Genomic DNA, 18275 nt, shown 5'->3' on the forward strand with positions numbered 1-18275 from the left:
AAAGTTAAATAAACAATTTATTTATTGAAAAAATTGTTTAAACAATTTTTTTTGTTATAAATAATAAAATAGGATGAAAGCGTGTAAAAAGCACTTTCCAAACCCCTCATAAAAATTTTAATTCGCGTAATTAGAAAGGAAGTTACAGGCGTTTGAAACTACCCCTGCAGACATTGGGGTTGAAAATTCAACCCCCCCTCACTTGGAGAGGGTTGGTAATCCTGGTCTATAAGTTTGTGGATTAACTACTGTTGGGTAGGCGAACATATTCCCAGAATTGAGAGACAATCGAAAAACATGACTTTTTGAGTTGGGGCAGTTGAGGAATAATGCCCCGTATATAGATAACAAAAAAATAAAAACTATAAATCCCACGAATGAAATCTGTGAAGCTTGCATTTATGGCAAACAAGCGCGTCTTAGGTTTTCATAAGAAAGAAATAGATCACACCAATCACACATGTCACACTCGATGAGAAAAAATACTTTGTGACGTTTATAGACGAATTTACCCATTACACTGTTGTTTACTTACTTAGTCATAAATCCGATGCTTTCACAATGTCAAGATTTTTTTGCCAAAAGTGAAGCACATTTTAATTTAAAATTAGCGCACTTATATTGTGATAATGGGACAGAGTATCTATCTAATGAATTAAAGTCTTTTTGTAAAGAAAAAGGAATTCAGTATCACTTGACAGTACCGTACACACCTCAACAAAATTCGATAGCAGAACGCATGAATAAGTCATTAACTGAGAAGGCGCTTGCTATGATACATGGGGCAGAATTAGGCAAAGAACTGTGGGGGGAAGCAATTTTAACTGCAGTTTATTTACTTAACCTTTCACCAACTAAAGCCCCTTCAGTAAGCAAGATTCCTTATGAATTATGGCACAATAAAAAGGCTAGACTCGATCACTTAAAGGTTTTCGGGAGTATTGTTTATGTTCTCAATAAAAACAAAAAAGGCAAGTTTGACAGACGTTCATTTAAGGGGATACTTGTAGGATATGAGGTAAATGGTTATGAAATACTGAATACAGAGACAAATAATTTTATTATTGCTCGCGATGTAATTTTCGATGAAATAAATTTCAAAATGTCGCGCCCTCCTGTAAAAATTGAGGGAATTGAAATGGAAAAATCCAATGTTAAAAGACAAAACATTGAGATCGATAATTTTGAAAATTCTAGTGTCGTTAAAAGACAAAAACTAGAAATTGATAAAAATTTAGAAACAAATAAAGAGAAAGAGAGTAAAATCAACAAATCTGATATCAAAACAGATGGAGTTGATAAAACGTCGTTTACAGACGAAATAAACTCTCAAGAAAACCCAAAAGAAAGTGGGGTGCGACGAAGTGCACGTTTTAAAAACATGCCTAACATATCTTATAATGAAGAGCATTGTTATCAAATAAGTGCACAGTCAGTTGTTTCTGACATTCCTAAAACTTACGAAGAAATAAAAGATCGAGATGATAAGTCTGAGTGGGAGAAAGCAATGAAAGATGAAATTGCTTCCCTTGTAGAAAATAATACTTGGGATATAGTGATTTGCCCGGCCAACAAAAACGTTGTAGGTTGTAAGTGGGTTTTTGTGATTAAAAATGACATTGATGTAAACCCAACTAAATATAAAGCGAGGCTAGTAGCCAAAGGTTTTAGTCAACATTATCTCTCTGATTACAATGGAACGTTTGCACCAGTAGCGCGAATCACTACGTTTCGATTTTTTTTAGTTTTTGCTGATCAAAAAAATTTGCTAATTCATCAAATGGATGTGAAAACAGCATTTCTAAATGGTCCATTAGAAGAGGAAATTTATATGCAAATACCTGAAGGAATAAAAGCCGATAAAAATCGTGTATGTAAACTAAATAAGGCAATATATGGTTTGAAACAATCTGCTCGATGTTGGTTTCAATAGTTTGATAAGGTCCTCAAAAGTCAAGGCTTTAAAAATTCCTCAGTAGACCACTGTTTGTATTTTTTGGATAGAGGTCATATAAATAGAAATATTTATCTCATTTTGTACGTTGATGATATTTTGATATTTACTTTTGAGCAAAATACTATGTCGAATTTCAAACGATATTTAATGAATCAATTCTCAATGGTAGACATGAACGAAGCAAAGTTTTTCTTAGGAATAAATATTGAAAGAAAAAATGGTATCATTACATTAGATCAAAGCGCATACCTTCAGAGAGTTCTAAAAAGGTTCAACATGAGTGATTGCAATGTAGTTAATACTCCTTTACCTGTTAAATTAGATTATGCTGCGTTAGATTCAGAGGTTACTTGTAAAGCACCATGTAAAAATCTGATAGGATCCCTAATGTATGCAATGTTGTGTACTCGACCTGATTTAAGCACAGCTCTGAATTTGCTAAGTAGGTTTCAAAATAAAAATAATCAAGAATTATGGTAATGCTTGAAAAGGGTTTTAAGACATGTTAAATGATCTTTGAAACTAAAATTAATTTATAAAAAGGTTGATTATAAAGAAATGCTCGTCGGCTATGTAGATTCCGATTGGGCAGGTAATGAACTTGATCGTAAAAGTATAACTGGGTTTTTATTTCAATTATTTAATAAGAATACGATATCTTGGAATACCAAAAGGCAAAATTCAGTAGCCACATCTTCTACAGAAGCCGAATATATGGCACTGTATGAAGGCGTAAAAGAAGCGTGCTGGTTAAAATCTCTTTTGAGAAGTACATAGATTATAACTCCCATAGTTATTCGTGAAGATAATAATGGGGGTATCGCAATAGCTAACAATCCCACAGATCATAAACGATCCAAACATATCGATGTAAAATATCACTTTACTAGAGAAAAGGTTGAACAAAAACTAATAACCTTGAAATATATTCCAACAGGTGAACAACTAGCGGATGCCTTTACAAAGCCGCTACAAGCAGTGCAGTTTTTGAAAATCCGGAAACAAATAGGTCTGGAAGAATTGTAACTCAAAACTTTTATAATTTATAAATATTTTATATCATCTCTTTTATAAAACTGTATTAAATCACCGTCAATCGGATTAGGTTTCAATAAGTATGGGACTTATCCCAATACGTATAAGATATGTCTATATTCCCCGAATTAAATAAATGGAACAAAATTCAGACATTAGAGCTAATTGATTATTTTGGAGTGGGAGTGTTGGAATATGAGCAAAAATAATCTAGTAATATAAGAACCTATTCAAAATAAGATGTTATGATTATATGTACGTGTCTAGAAACGAGAATGCGTGAGGTCTTTAACAGAGTGTTTATAAAAACTGTATACGAAACGTAAATTAAGAAACTGATAATCTTGTGACTGAAAGAAAGAACCTTTTTACTTTGAAGTTTGAATGCGTCTCTCTAGGCTAGTCGCTGGTTAGTTCTTCAATAGCTCTCAAGGAGTATAGACCTCTGAATAAAAGGAATAATCTCTATGAAATAAATTTTGCATCTTTTTGCATTACCTGCATCCCATAGAGCTAATAGAGAACACACGGAAAACACACTCTTTTACACTACTAGTAAGAAAAAGTTACTGTGACAATAGTTATTAATGGTTTCAAATTTTAATAAGGCAATTGGCTCCTTTCTGAACTACCTCTACTCCCCTCATGTCAGGTCCACCACTCAAGTGGCGGGGGAAGTGAGATATATGACTACTATTTGGCTAGGCACCCCACAGGCATGTCAAAGTAAGGAAATTTTAAAACTTTTAATTTTTCAACTAGCGATTTGAAAATAGCATTATCAGCATATACGAATTTTTCCGATTCCAATGATATATTACTTGCCTAGAAAAGTTAAAAATTTGAAGGAGTTTAATATCAAGAAACATCAGCTTGACAGTCAATTGACTACTAAATATTTCTCAAATTTTCAACCTTTATAGACAAATTTCATGTCTTTGGAATGGGAATAATACGTAGATTCCAAATATATTACTTTCAAGTCAATGATTGCAAAATTACGAATTTTTTAATCTCACATTTTTTCCTCATTTTCTAACAAAGGACCCTTGAGGAAAGGGGTGGTCTCGTGCAAAATATCACATTCCATTAGATTGGTGCTTTCCTGTGCATTTGAGAGGTAAAAGTTTTCTTACAGAAATTAAAGTTGACACGATTCTGCATAAAACTAAAAAAAAAAGAACATTGTTCTATTACCAATAGTTTTGGAGTTACAGCTTTTCAAAAAACCCCGATTTTTTTCAATCTTTTGCCAAAAATTACATGTTCTTTTCTGTAGCTCGGATCCTGATGGCCAGATCTAAAAATGATCAACAGATAAATTAAAGTAGTCAGAAATACCTGTAATTAAAAAAAAAAAAAACGCCTGAACTATAAGTAGATCCCGAGTTAGCACCTGCTAAAGGTGATACATTTTGACCTCAATTTACAGGTAAATTCCCAGAGTTCAGTTTTTTGAGAATAGCATATTTCGGGGTTGTCACAGAAGGAATTTCTCAGAGAATGAATACAAGAGGACTTAATTCTAGGTCCCAGAAGTTGGAATTACAACATTGTCATATCGACGTGGGCACTATGCCATAATTTAATGTTTATTTAGTGCTAATTTATGCTACAGAAAAAAAATTTTGTGCCCGCTAATTTTGGTCAAAAACATGTAGTAATGCTAGCTTCAGCTGAAGCCACAACTCCGGTATGCGAAACTCGGAAACTATTAGTGGTATCAAATTCTTCTTTGCGGAGGAATTTAGTGCTAATTAAGTGCTCTGGATTTGTGCTATTTAAAAAATACCGGCAATTTTTTTTTACCAAAAACGTGCAGTTGTGCTGGCTTTAGGTAACTCTGGTATGCGAAACTCGGAAACTATTAGTGGTATCAAGATCTGCTTTGCGTAAGAATTCAATTCTGCAAACACTAAATTTTTTGCCCGGTAATTTTGAACAAAAACATGTAGTAATGCTGGCTTCAGGTAACCCTGCTATGTGAATCTCGGAAACTATTCGTTATATCAAGATCTGTTTTGCGCAGGAATTTAGTGCTTATATATTCTGCAAAAAATAAATTTTGTGCCTACTAATTTTCATCAAAAACATGTAGTAATGCTGGCTTTAGGTGACCCTGCTATGTGAAACTCAGAATCTATTAGAGATATCAAGGTCTGCTTTGCGCACGAACTTAGTGTGCAAAATATCCGCATTTAATTACCACTAAATTTTTGTGCAAAGCAGATCTTGATATCACTAATAGTTTCCGAGTTTCACATAGCAGGGTCACTTGAAGTCAGCATTACTACAGGTTTTTGATCAAAATTAGCGGACACAAAATTTAGTTTTTGCAGAATATATTAGTACTTAATTAGCACTAAATTCCTGTGCAAAGCAGAATTTATTACGACTAATGGTTTCCGAGTTTCGCATACCAGAGTCACTTGAAGTCAGCATTACTACATGTTTTTGATCAAAATTAGCGGGCACAAAATTTAGTTTTTGCAGAATATATTAGCACTTCATTAGCACTAAATTCCTGCGTAAAGCAGAATCTGATACGGCTAATAGTTTCCGAGTTTCGCATACCTGAGTCACCTGAAGCCAGCATTAATACACGTTTTGGGTAAAAAAAAAGTGCCCGGATTTTTCGAATAGCATACATCCATAGCACTCAATTAGCACTAAATTGCTTCCAGAAGCAGAATTTGATACCACTAATAGTTTCCGAGTTTCGCATACCAGAGTTACCTGAAGCCAGCATTAATACACATTTTTGGAAAAAAAGTGCCCGGATTTTTTTAATAGCACAAATCCAGAGCACTTAATTTTTTGGCCAAAATTACCGGGCACAAAATTTTTTTTCTGGCGCATAAATTAGCACTAAATGATGGCATAGTGCCCACGTCGATATGACAATGTTGTAATTCCAGCTTCCGGGACCTCTTAATTTTTCGTGAGTTAAAAAAAAAAGCAAATGTTCCTACTCCCAATAGGTCATTCCAAATATGCCTATTTTTTTTTCTTCTTTCTCAAAAAATCCGAAGGTCGGGTTGGTTCGGTGAAAAAAGTTGTAAAAAATAGGCATATTTGCAAGTTCATTACTTACGACCTATTGCGAGTAAGAACATTTTCTTTTTTTTAACTTACGCAGAATTTAGTCCGTTTGTATTCATTCTCTGGGGAATTTCTGTGACAATCCCGAAACGAGCTATTCACAAAAAAAACTGAATTCTGGGAATTTACCTGTAAATTCAAGTCGAAATGGGTCACCTTTGGCAGGTTCTAACTCGTGATCTATCATAGTTAGGATCATGTTTTTTATAACTTTAATATGGTCCAAATAATCAATACTGATTAAATAGACCGTATTCCCTTTCTAATGTGTCTGGTGATGGCCCGAGCCGTCTTTTGTCGGGGGTTCAGCACCATTGATATCTCGTCCGTAATCTGTCAGAATGACGCCCTGCTGTATTTCCGTCTACTTTAATTCATCTGTTGACCATTTTCAGATCTGTCCATCAGGATTCGAGCTGCAGAGAAACAAAATCATGTGATTTTTGGAAAAAAATCGGGATTTTTGAAAGGTCGTAACTCCGACACTATTGCTGATAGAACAATGTTCCTTTTTTAGTTTTTAGCAGAGTTAAATCTACTTTGATTTTTTAAAGAACACTTTTAGCTCTAAAATGCACAGGAAAGCACCAATCCAATGGAATGTGATATTTTGCACCTTTTCCCACAAAAATTTCCGTGTTCCGGGACGAAATCCTGTTCACAAACCTGACCCCATATTATCCACCCACAAATAAAGTACTTAAGAGAAAAAAAATATCTGCTTCAGAAATTAACATGTTCGCCCTATTTTTCCGATCAGATAACTCGACTAAAAGTGGCCTCAAAATGCATTTTAAATTCCTTCTACCAAAATATGTTTGTTATTTTCAAACTATATTTAAAGGCTTCGCAAGCCCTATTAAGTTTAATACTTATTTACCATAAGAAAAAAATAAGTTTTTGTTAATTTTATTGAGAATCGTCAATATTAGGTGTGTCGAGCTGAAACTCAACATGTCTTTTTACTATGAGCAGTAGAATTATAAATTTTCTGCAGTTTTTTTTAAATACAACTTGTTTCTCATACATAAAATACTACTTTGTACTGATAAGTAGAATTTAGACGGATTGTTTAAATAATTTTCGCTTAAAATAGATTTAATAAGTCGCTGTTTTTCCAAAAATTTCACCTTATTTCAATCTTTTCAATTAGAGTGAGATAATAATCAATTAAATGTAACAGAAATAATTTTTCAAATAATTTATTATTATTTATTATAATTTTCTTCCAGAATAATCTTACAAAGTAGCAGTTTATTCGACGATTTCCCACTCTGTCGAATTTCAATTAGTGTGAGGTAATAGTTAATTCAAGTTAACACAAATATATTTTTAAACAATTAATTGTTATTTTTAATAATATTCATTTTCAATAATACCAAGGATTTGCGGTTTTTTCTTCAATATAGCCATTTTTGTTCACTTTTCGCTGATAGTGACGTAAGTGAAATTTAACAAATATAATTCAAGGTTACTATAAGACATGGAAAAGTCATGGAATTAAAAAAACTGCTTATTAGATCTGGAAAAGTCGTGGAATTAAAGAAAATGACTGGAAACCATGGAAAAGTCATGGAATTTGAAAAAATGATTGGAACTTGTTTAATCGTATCTATTTAAAATTGAATAATTTAGTATTTTATAGCGAATTCTAAATTTGAATATTGGAAAAGAAAACTTAAGGAAAATACAAATGTCAGACAAAGTGTAAGAATTAAATGAAAAGAAATGGAAGATTCAATGAGAAAAGCAATAAGAACTGGAAGATGTTGAAGAAATTTGTGAACTGATTAAATTTTATTATAGACAATTTTATTGGTTCTATCGATATAAAAGTTTTATTTAAACTTTGCTAGAAAGTTTAGAGTTTTTTTTAGATTACTATTATTTTCAAATGTAATCTTAAGGGCATGCTCTTCGTGACCACGTGACCAAACTAGTCCCCGGTTATGAGCATTTTTTTGGTGTTCACTGTGTCCACACGGATTGAGATATCGTGTTTAAAATTTGACAGATTAAATAAAAAGCACTAAAGAACATTTTTATACATGAATATGTTTATAGTTTTGAAGACAGTTTATTTATAAATCGATGAAATAGGATATTACCATTCGAGTTATAGCACTTTGCAGATAATTTTTGGTTTGATGCATTTCGTATTTTTGGTTTCGCGTATATTGAGCACTGGCACCAAACCATTTTTTTGAGCATTTTTAGCGATTTCTAGCAGAGAGAAAAAGAAACATTGAACGTCGATAAAGTCGAGATCGTGTGACTATGTTCGTTCATGAAATTTTTGTGTAGAATGATTTTCATTTTTTGGTCCTAAAAATAATAGATAAATTTCAAATTGGAAACATGGCAACATAGCAACACCAGAAATGTGATCAAATTTACTCTTCGAAGTTTTCCAACCAACTTCCATAATTCTTGACGTCTTATGTTTGATGTTGAATCGATCAGCTGATAACTATTGCTGACAGTGAACCGATCGGCAGGGCTCAGCGTCGGACTCGCCTTGTCTTTCGCCCCCGGACAAAATTTTATTATTATTCGTTTAGTATAACTTAGAATTGTTTCTCATCAGTACAAAAAATCCACAAGAATATATAACTATTAGAAAATTTTAATTATTTTCTGAAGAAGAACATTTCTCAAGATGGGACTTGGACGGATTTTCAAGTATCATACTCTAAGATGTTCCTCGATTTTTTTAAATCGAGGCATCTACTTTATCGACGTTAAAAGTTTTTTTTCCTATTCCTATAGTAATCATTTCATTCTCCACACAAAAAATTTGTAAATGAATTAGTCACGTGATCTCGACTTATCGACGTTCAAAGTTTATTTTTCTCTCCGCTAGAAATCGGTAAAAATGCTCCAAAAATAATGATAGGTTACGTGTGTGCAAATTTTATTGCTTACATTAATTTTTTTTAAGGTTTAGACGATTTAGTCCAAAATTGGTGTCAGTACTAAATATACGCGAATCAAAAACCCGAAATGCATCAAACCAAAAATTATCTGCAAAGTGCTATAACTTGAATGGTAATATCCTATTTCATCGATTTATAGATCAACTTTCTTTACAACTATACACATATTGATGTATACAAACGTTCTTTAGTGCTTTTTATTTAATCCGTCAAATTTTAAACACGATATCTCAATTCGTGTGGACACAGTGAACACCAAAAAAAATGCTCATAACCGGGGACTAGTTTGGTCACGTGGTCACGAAGAGCCCTTAATATTTGCATCAATAGTTCGAATATAATTGTTCTTAAAGTAACACAAAAAATAATATGTTTATGATTACATATTACTTTTTTTTCTTCACTTTAATACAAATATTATTGAAAATCGTTTAAACAAATCAATATTGTTCATGAGGTAATGACTAATGCGAATTTCCGAACATAATTGTTTAAACAGTTTTTTATCCTTCTTTATTCATAATGTGTCCCCTAAAGTTTTACATGACTTTCATTCCTTACAATCGAAAAGTTGAACATTCCAAATTTGATCGTATCAAAAATAATGAAAAATTCCATTTTTTGGTCAAATTATGCAAGATACGAAAAAAATGAAAAAACTCAAATTGCGCGCCCTGGAAAGAACTTCCAATTTATGATGAATCACTTTTCGATATAAGCTACGAAAAAAAAAACGAGACAAAAAATGTTCATCCAAAAAAAAGGTATGATTTTTGATAGGACACGTAGTTTTTGCTTTATTCGTAAAAAAATATCATTCAAAATAAAAATATTAATTTTGTTTGAAAAAACGACACAAGGTATGAACTTAAATTACCAGACAAAAGTTGTTCGCCTAAAAAGATTTATAAATTTATTATAAATTATTTTTCGATAGGACGAGTAGATTTTCTTTTAATCGTAAAAAATAAGATTAAAAATTAAAAAATTAACTTTTTGGAAAAAGCATAGAAAAGACGAAAGAGGACATACGCTCCTATATAGGACCCTATATAGGTTCCTGTATTAGATCCTATGCAGATGCGCAGTAGTTTTTATTTAATCGTAAAAAACAACAATGAAAATAATAAAAAATAAAAACAAGGAAATAGGAATTAGTATGATTCAATTTTTATGCATATTACGAATTGTAATGATATACATTTATTGAAATGATACATGTTTCAGAGCAGCTTAGAATACAATTTAAAGCAAAATAAGAAACGAATACAAAAATAATCTTGACAAATACAATTTGCTTTTTATTTTGCAATTTTTTAATAAGTAATCCCAGGCAGAGTTACATAAAAAATGTATTATAATTGATATAAAAGTGTTGTGTATAATGTAGAAAATTTTACATGTTGGACAAAATCGAGTGCGAAGCACGAGATACGTGATGAGAATGTGTTCGTTAAAGCCAAAAGAGATTTAACAAAAGAGAGTTCAAAATCACAAAATTACAGTTGTCGGTCCGTTCACCTTTGATTTTAAAAGGTCTGTGTCCGAATGCGGAAGAAATGCAAAGACCAAGTGCGGAGTGCGATTGCCATCAGTCGCGTGCCGTAGGTGCCCTCAAACTCTCAAGCTAAGCTGTTTTAACGAATGAGAATTCACAATTACATAATTACAGTGGTGGATGTTTTGAGTCCTAATTTTAAAGTGTTTGCGCAGTAATGTGCGAAAATATAAAGACCGAGCGCGTAGTGCGAGGTAAATACATAATCGAGCGCGAAGCGCGAGATAAATACAACATCGAGCGGACAGATTTTTTATACCTCTATTTGCCTTGTTTTGCATGCATTCTTTTATTCTTTCTCATTTGCTCCTCTAGCACCCTTCAACTCCTTCATCCATTCTTCTCCTAATCCATCCTCCCCTAGAATCTTAACCACATTCTCTTGCCAGCTTCCTTTGTTTCCCATGTTTCCTCCTCCCATTCATATATTCTACACTCTCTGTTCTCTTCTTTTTCCCAATCCATTCCCTCCCTTACCTCGTTTCCCAATCTAAATCTTACTATTCTGGTCCACCTCTCTCCCCATCCCGTTTCTAAGTACTTTGGTACTTCCTCCTTTTTTATTCCTTTTTACTCCTATTTTATTTCTGAAACCCAGTGGAAATGGGTATATTTCATTTTCAAAGAAAAGGTGTAACATGTTCGCTTATGGCTCTCTTCACATAAGTGCGCAAAATAGGTGATTGTGTGCGAGTGTGAATTTTGCAGCATAAACAATCGCTCGTGTGCTAACCACCGACTCCGTGCATATAGGTGGAGTTGAGCCCCCCCCCCCTCCACCTGCTATTGCCTTAAAATGAAAAAAAAACGATTAAAAATTGATTCTACATAACCTACAAAATTTTTGTAAATAAGTTTTTATATTCAGGGTATTTATTTTATACCTTATTTGCCAAATAATCACCGATTCTAACTATTTATAGAGGCTAAATCAGAATTAATGGAATTCATTATTATTCACCAAAAAAAGAGAGTAATAATTCGAGAACCTTAAAGGAACCAGATTTCGGAGCACTGGCTGTCAGACTGGCACCAGTTACCCACTGCACCAATGTCATAGCTGTTAATTTAAACTGCTCCCAATTAACAAACCGATGTTCATACTGCCCTTCAGATTTTTCCAGTATACAGTGTAAAGTCTAATCCACAACATTAAATTTGCAAACTTAAGTAAGCATGAAGATACCAGCACCAGTGTTTAAAGTCACTTGTGCCAGTATCTAAAGTACCTCATCTCTAAAGTGCACATGTACAGTTTTTTCACCAGTGGCTAAAGTAAGTCATCTTCAAACTCCGCATACGCGAAGTATTTCGCACGCAGTCTGCTCAAATAAGGTTCTTTAGGCACAATTTAGAAGCATGAAAATGTCAACTTTGGAGGTTAATGTTGCAAAAAATGCTTTTTTTCTCGAAAAGCGGATATTAGTTCTATGGGATGCAGGTAATGCAGTAAGATGCAAAATTTATTTCATAGAGATTATTCCTTTTATTCAGAGGTCTATACTCCTTGAGAGCTATTGAAGAACTAACCAGCGACTAGCCTAGAGAGACGCATTCAAACTTCAAAGTAAAAAGGTTCTTTCTCTCAGTCACAAGATTATCATTTTCTTAATTTACGTTTCGTATATAGTTTTTATAAACACTCTGTTGAAGACCTCACGCATTCTCGTTTCTAGACACGTACATATAATCATAACATTTTATTCTGAATAGCTTCTCATGTTACTAGATTGTTTTTGCTCATATTCCAACAGCGGACAAGAAGATAAATTTTTAAAAAACGCAACTATGTAGCATTAATACAAAAGTTAGTTATAAATAATAATAATTTATTAAAACAATTATGTTTGTTATATTTCGTTCATTACTGTCTCACTCTGAGTGAAAAATTGACAAAAAGTGAAAGATTTCAGAAAAACTTCTGAACTACCTAGCATTAATATAGGAGATAGTTATGAACAAAAATAACTTGCGTAAACACTTATTTATAATTATTATGTCGTTCAAAGTAAAAAGTTGACAAAAAATGAAAAAAAAAATTTGAAAAACGGCAACTATCTAACATTAACATACGGTAAGATGGTTATAAACAATGATAGTTTGTTTAAATAATAATGTTTTTTTTTAAATGTCATATTTAGTACGTCGTTCTAAGTACAAAGTTGACAACATTTGAAAAATTTTAGAGGTAAAACCGAAAGCATGTGGCATTACTATAGGAGAAAATTGCTATAAATAATACCAAATTTCTTAAACAATTACGAGGTGTGGACAAAAAGTTCGTAGACTGATTTTTTTCTGAAAACGTGGCAACGCTGTAGTCAGTGACTGTGTTGGAGGTCTCACGTACAAGTGTTGTGAGCATTCAGTAAAAATCGGTGCAGTCGTTTTATTCGGCGTCGTTTTATATAAGAGCATTTTTCGTCAGCGGTACCACTGGATCCTACACCACAAAAATGCACCGGCTCGCACAGCCCTGATTGTGAAGCGGTTTTTGGCGCAGAAAAATATCACAACCATGGCACACCCTGCCTCTTCCCCGGATTTGGCACCATGCGACTTTTTCTCTTTCCTAAAGTGAAAATGACGATACGAGGCGAACATGTTCTAGACGTATAGCAATCATTCTAAGAGAAATTACACCTCGTATGTTCGTTAACTTCAATATTGAGTCTTTTTTTTTTGATACCCTTGTTTGCCCTTCTTCCCTATGGATATAACCCCCCCCCCCTCCTTCTCGAAATGAAAAGATCCGTCTGCTGACCTTGGTGTCAAGAGAATATACGAAGCAAGATTTACTTTTAACGTGTCCTGAAGTAAGAAAATATATGATAGATCAATCCAGGAAATTTTAGATTGAAATGGCATATATTACATTCCTGGCACATACAATAGATATTAGTGAAATATTTCACCTGTTTTGAGAAAAAAATATGCGCGTAAGAATTGGAAAGACAAAATTTTACTCTCGGCGATCAAAATGGGTTCAAATTGACCCTTTAAAATAGGAATGTCTTTGCATTAATTGCGCCAATTTTGAGCTTTTATTTATTGGATTAAAAACCCAGAGAACAGATGGAGCGAATATGAAAGATATTCAGGATCAAATTTTGCCTAAACTCATGTGTTTTGCAGTAGTTTTCGATGATAAGAAGCATGATTTTGCACACGTTTTATTGGCAATTGGTAGACGTTGGGCAAAACAATGACTTGAAAGTATACATCGCAAATGCCTCTAGAAATCCATGGAAAGAAGCAACAGTGTACTCAAAGGAGATGAAGCAGAAAAATCTAAACCAAATAAAATACGCGTAACTAATAAAATAAGGATTACAATCAATCAAAGCAGAACAGCAAGAATCTAATTTCATCAAATTTGTAGCATAAATTGTAAAGGATCTAATATTTATGAATTTTAAAACTGTATGTATTCTGTAGATATATAATTTTAGATTCTTTAAGGCATAAACAAAAATATTTTTCATTAACTGCATAGTTATTTACATGCCCACTATATTACGATATATGTAAAAAAATCGAGGGTGGCCTTTTTCAGAAAATTGACTTTTTAGTATTTTTGTAGAATGTAATCGTGAATTTTTACACAATTCGCCTGAATATTCATGTAGCCGTAAGTCTGTGAAAATTTTTTTTATTCAAAATCAAAAAATACTCGTTTCATATTTTGTATTGAAAAACAATATGTTTCAGCCCAAACAATTCCGTGACATCACCAGGGTTAGACTGCCCGATTTCATATGAAATCGGTAAAATGTGAACTAAAGAAAATGTGCTTTTTTCCGAATGTCAGGGTGCCTTACTGTACCTGACGACTCTGTTGACCCTTTCTATTGTAAGGCGATCGAGCTCGAACTCTTACCTAGGCGGGGCGCTTGTGGTGCTCAACCAGAGGCTACTGTGTCATCTTGCGTTGGTGCCACTATAGGTACAAAATACCTCTTCAAATTCTTGATCTCGAATTAACTGTACTAAATTCGAGAAAATGGACCAGTTGTCGACTTTTACCAGTAATTAACATCACTAACTAAAGGTAAAATGGGTTAGTACAGAGCGGCAAACGTCAGCATACGTTGGGCACCCGTTCAAAGTAGACCTTGTAAAACTGTGGGGTATTAATACCCGTTAGGCCATTAGTGAGCAAATAAGTTATTTTCAACAAACATTTGCCCATTTAGTGCTCTCCAAAACCATCAAAAATTATTTTCCAAAAGCCACCCCAAATACTGAAAAACCACCCTTAATATAAATTATGCTCAAATTGTAAATCTTACCATACTATAATTAAGGGCTCATTTAATGCTCCATTGCCAAATTTAATGCTCCCCTATTTAAGAAAAAAACCGGGGGTTACGCTAGCTTAATGTTAAGCTGACGGAACCCCATGTGAAATAAACGTTGAATCGAGTTTTATCCTATCACATAATTAAAGGATCATTTAATGTTCTCCGAAACCACAAAAAATTATTTTCCAAAAGCCAACTGTAATACTGAAAAACCACCCTTAATATAAATTATGCACAAATTGTAAATCTGACCATACTATAATTAAGGGCTCATTTAATGAGATTATTGTGCTGGCTGAACGCTAAGGCGATACGCAAAATAAGGCAAGTATTAATTCTTAATGTTTTTTAACACCGCATAATGTCTGAATTTCAACTATTCAGATTTTAATATTTTTCAACGGAAACAAAATCTAGAGAACCAATGGGAAGAGAACAGGAAAAGCAAAAAAATCAAAAAAGACGAATAAGAAGTAAAATGTGAACATGGGCATTGATCATTTTACAGCAAGTCTTTAGACGTAATAATACCTGGGTCGAATATAACGATGCACACACGGCACCAAGTACTGCTTGAAAAGTGAAATAGACCAAATAATTTTTGCTGAAATCTTAATATATGCCAAAGTAACGCAAAACAAATAAAAAGTTATGTAGTGGATTTATCAAAACGCTACCAGGACCAGAATTTTACTTTTCCGAAACACAGCACTAGTCGTTGGCCATTAGGCTGTTTTGTGCAGCAGGTGAAAATTCTTTTAATATTATTCATTTTAAATTGTGAGGCTAGGCTTAGAATACAGGATAATTTTTCGAGGTATCATTTTTGAGGGATACTTGTTGATTTTGAAAAATTTACTTTGGTGATTCTAAATGTAAATGAGCCCTTAATTATGTCATAGGTCAGAACTTGATTCAATATTATTTTCACGTATAGTTCCATCAGCTTAGCGTTGAACTGGCGTAACCCCCCGGGGGGTTTTCTTTTAGTAGAGCATTAAATTTGGCAATGGGGCATTAAATGAGCATTAAATGATCCCTTAATTATACTCGTAGTATGATCAGATTTACAATTTGTGCATAATTTATATTAAGGATGGTTTTTCAGTATTAGGGGTGGCTTTTGAAAAATAATTTTTGGTGGTTTTGGAGAGCATTAAATGAGCCTTTAATTATGTAATAGGATAAAACTTGATTCAACGTTCATTTCACATGGGGTTCCGTGAGCTTAATATGAAGCTATCGTAACCCCTGTTTTTTTTTTAATTAGTGAAGCATTAAATTTGGCAATGGGGCATTAAATAAGCATTAAATGAGCCCTTAATTATGTGATATGACAGAAGTCGATTTAACATTTATTTCACATGGGGTTCCGCCAGCTTAACGTTAAGCTAGCGTAGTCCCTGTTTTTTTAAAAATAAATGGAGCATTAAATTTGGCAGTAAGGCATTAAATTAGCATTAAGTGAGCCCTTAATTATAAGATAGGTTTTAACTCGATTCGAAGATGTGGTTACGTCAGCTTATCCACTTGACCTATATGCCACTTATTTTTTATATTTAATTCCGTAAGATATTCGCGGTACCATTGCTTCCACAGATCTAATTTCATTTTACTTATGCTGCCACATTGACAATCGATTTGTTGGCATTTGAGAGAATTCAGATGCTAGTATGGTGAGTAAAGGTCGTCCTATTAAGAAGTGCCCCGGTATCAAAGGTCGCATATCGTTTGGGTCAGACAACATAGGCGTTAACGGGTGAGAATTAAGGGACGCCTCTATTTCACACTTATGTGTGGCAAAGTCTTCATAGGTGAATAAAGTTTAATTTATTGTTCTCTGCAGATGATGTTTCAGGGTCTTTACTTCTGCTTCCTATATTCCACCAAAATGAGGGTTACGGGCTGGAAGAAAATTCCACTAGATTTCTTGTTCTGATAAAGATTCCTTAATTTTGTTATGCTTATTCGAATTTATCAGGCTGCGAAGTGCCTTTAACTCATTAGCTGCTGCGACAAAGTTGGTCGCGTGGTCTGAGTAGAGAGCTTTTATTTTTCCCTCCTTGCAAAAAATCTTCTAAATGCAGCGAAAAACGCTTTTATCGTCAGATCACCAACCAGTTCTATGGAACTGCTTTTGTTGCTAGACAGCCAAATACCGCAGAGTAAACTTTTATTTTGGTTCTATTTCGAAACTGATTCTGCTTGATATAAAAGTAATCTCAGCAATCGACTCAGGTGTTTTCGAAGGAACGACTAGCAGGAAGTCTTATCTTAGGAAGATCGCCCGTTACATATGATAATCCCTTAGGCTGGCCGATGTCGAGTTGCGACTGGGTCAGGAAAACACAGCGGGTGGTGTCTTCCCCCTCCATGCTACTATCTTCTCCGCTTCTTGTTGTTCGCCGTCGAACGATCAACTCACATTTCCCATGAATTTTCCTATACATTTTACCCAGACTTATGATTGACAGCAAAATGTACAACAAAATTTTTTTTTTGCAGGCGTGTTTAAAAATTGATGGGAAATATGTATTGTCAACAATATATTACTAGAATATAAATAAACTAATCTAATTAATTCCTCAGCTAGAGTTCATACATAATGATAATGAAATATTATTTAGCCAAATATTATGATATGTACGATATGATATGTCGCTAGCGGTTGTTCCTGAGACGGAGGGGCGGCTAGTCCCGAAGGTAACGGCTCTTCCGCCGGCACGGATTCGTAACCCGGATGCTGTGGTGTAGAGGCGGCAAGCGGCTTTGCGTTTTCTAGGTCGGTCCCTTGAAAAGGAGCGACAAACGGCGAAGGGAAAATAGTACGGGTCTCTCGGGCGGCGAGATTAGCGGCCTCCTCCTCGGCCTGTTGGCGTTGACGGACGCGCGCGTTGCGACCGGGACGTCGACGTTTTACTCCTCCTCTCGGCATAGGTTTCACCAATAACTAAACGTAAAGATAAACGTTACGACGGCGAGCGCGAAACAAAGGACGAAATATGATACCGGGCGCAAGGGACGGTCTAACCGCATGCGCAAGGTACGTGGTAAACAACAAAAATCTAACAGAAAAAATCGAGCGAAACGCCGATGATCACGCGTACGCGACCCAGAGCACGGGAGATTTAACCACGTGCGCAAGGTATGCTACACTCGGAACGATTAGACGACTATTAATGTCACGATTACGCGACCCAGAGCACAGGAGATTTAACCATGTGCGCAAGGTATGCTACACTCGTAACGATTAGACGACTATTAATGTCACGATTACGTGACCCAGAGCACAGGAGATTTAACCACGTGCGCAAGGTATGCTACACCCGGAAGATTATACGTAATTTAGTTATCGCGATTACGCGACCCAGAGCACGGGAGGT

At 34.3% G+C, this 18275-nt stretch overlaps 1 protein-coding gene across 5 annotated transcripts in view; it reads left to right on the top strand.

Annotated features, from left to right (window-relative positions):
* Positions 1 to 18275, top strand: part of LOC117170223 (pre-mRNA cleavage complex 2 protein Pcf11) — a 196582-nt gene that overhangs the window by 8486 nt on the left and 169821 nt on the right. For 3 of the 5 annotated variants that reach the window (XM_033356840.1, XM_033356837.1, XM_033356841.1), the window contains exon 2: positions 2895 to 2966. The exons of the other annotated variants lie outside the window; for them this stretch is intronic. Coding sequence is in view for 2 of the 3 variants with exons in the window: in XM_033356837.1 (XP_033212728.1) it covers positions 2895 to 2966 (72 nt within the window). In the remaining variant the exon portion in view is untranslated. The remainder of the gene's footprint in view (positions 1 to 2894; positions 2967 to 18275) is intronic. 5 annotated transcript variants of the gene reach the window in all.

This window comes from Belonocnema kinseyi, chromosome 3 (genome assembly GCF_010883055.1).
Source record: "Belonocnema kinseyi isolate 2016_QV_RU_SX_M_011 chromosome 3, B_treatae_v1, whole genome shotgun sequence".
Lineage (NCBI taxonomy): Eukaryota > Metazoa > Arthropoda > Insecta > Hymenoptera > Cynipidae > Belonocnema > Belonocnema kinseyi.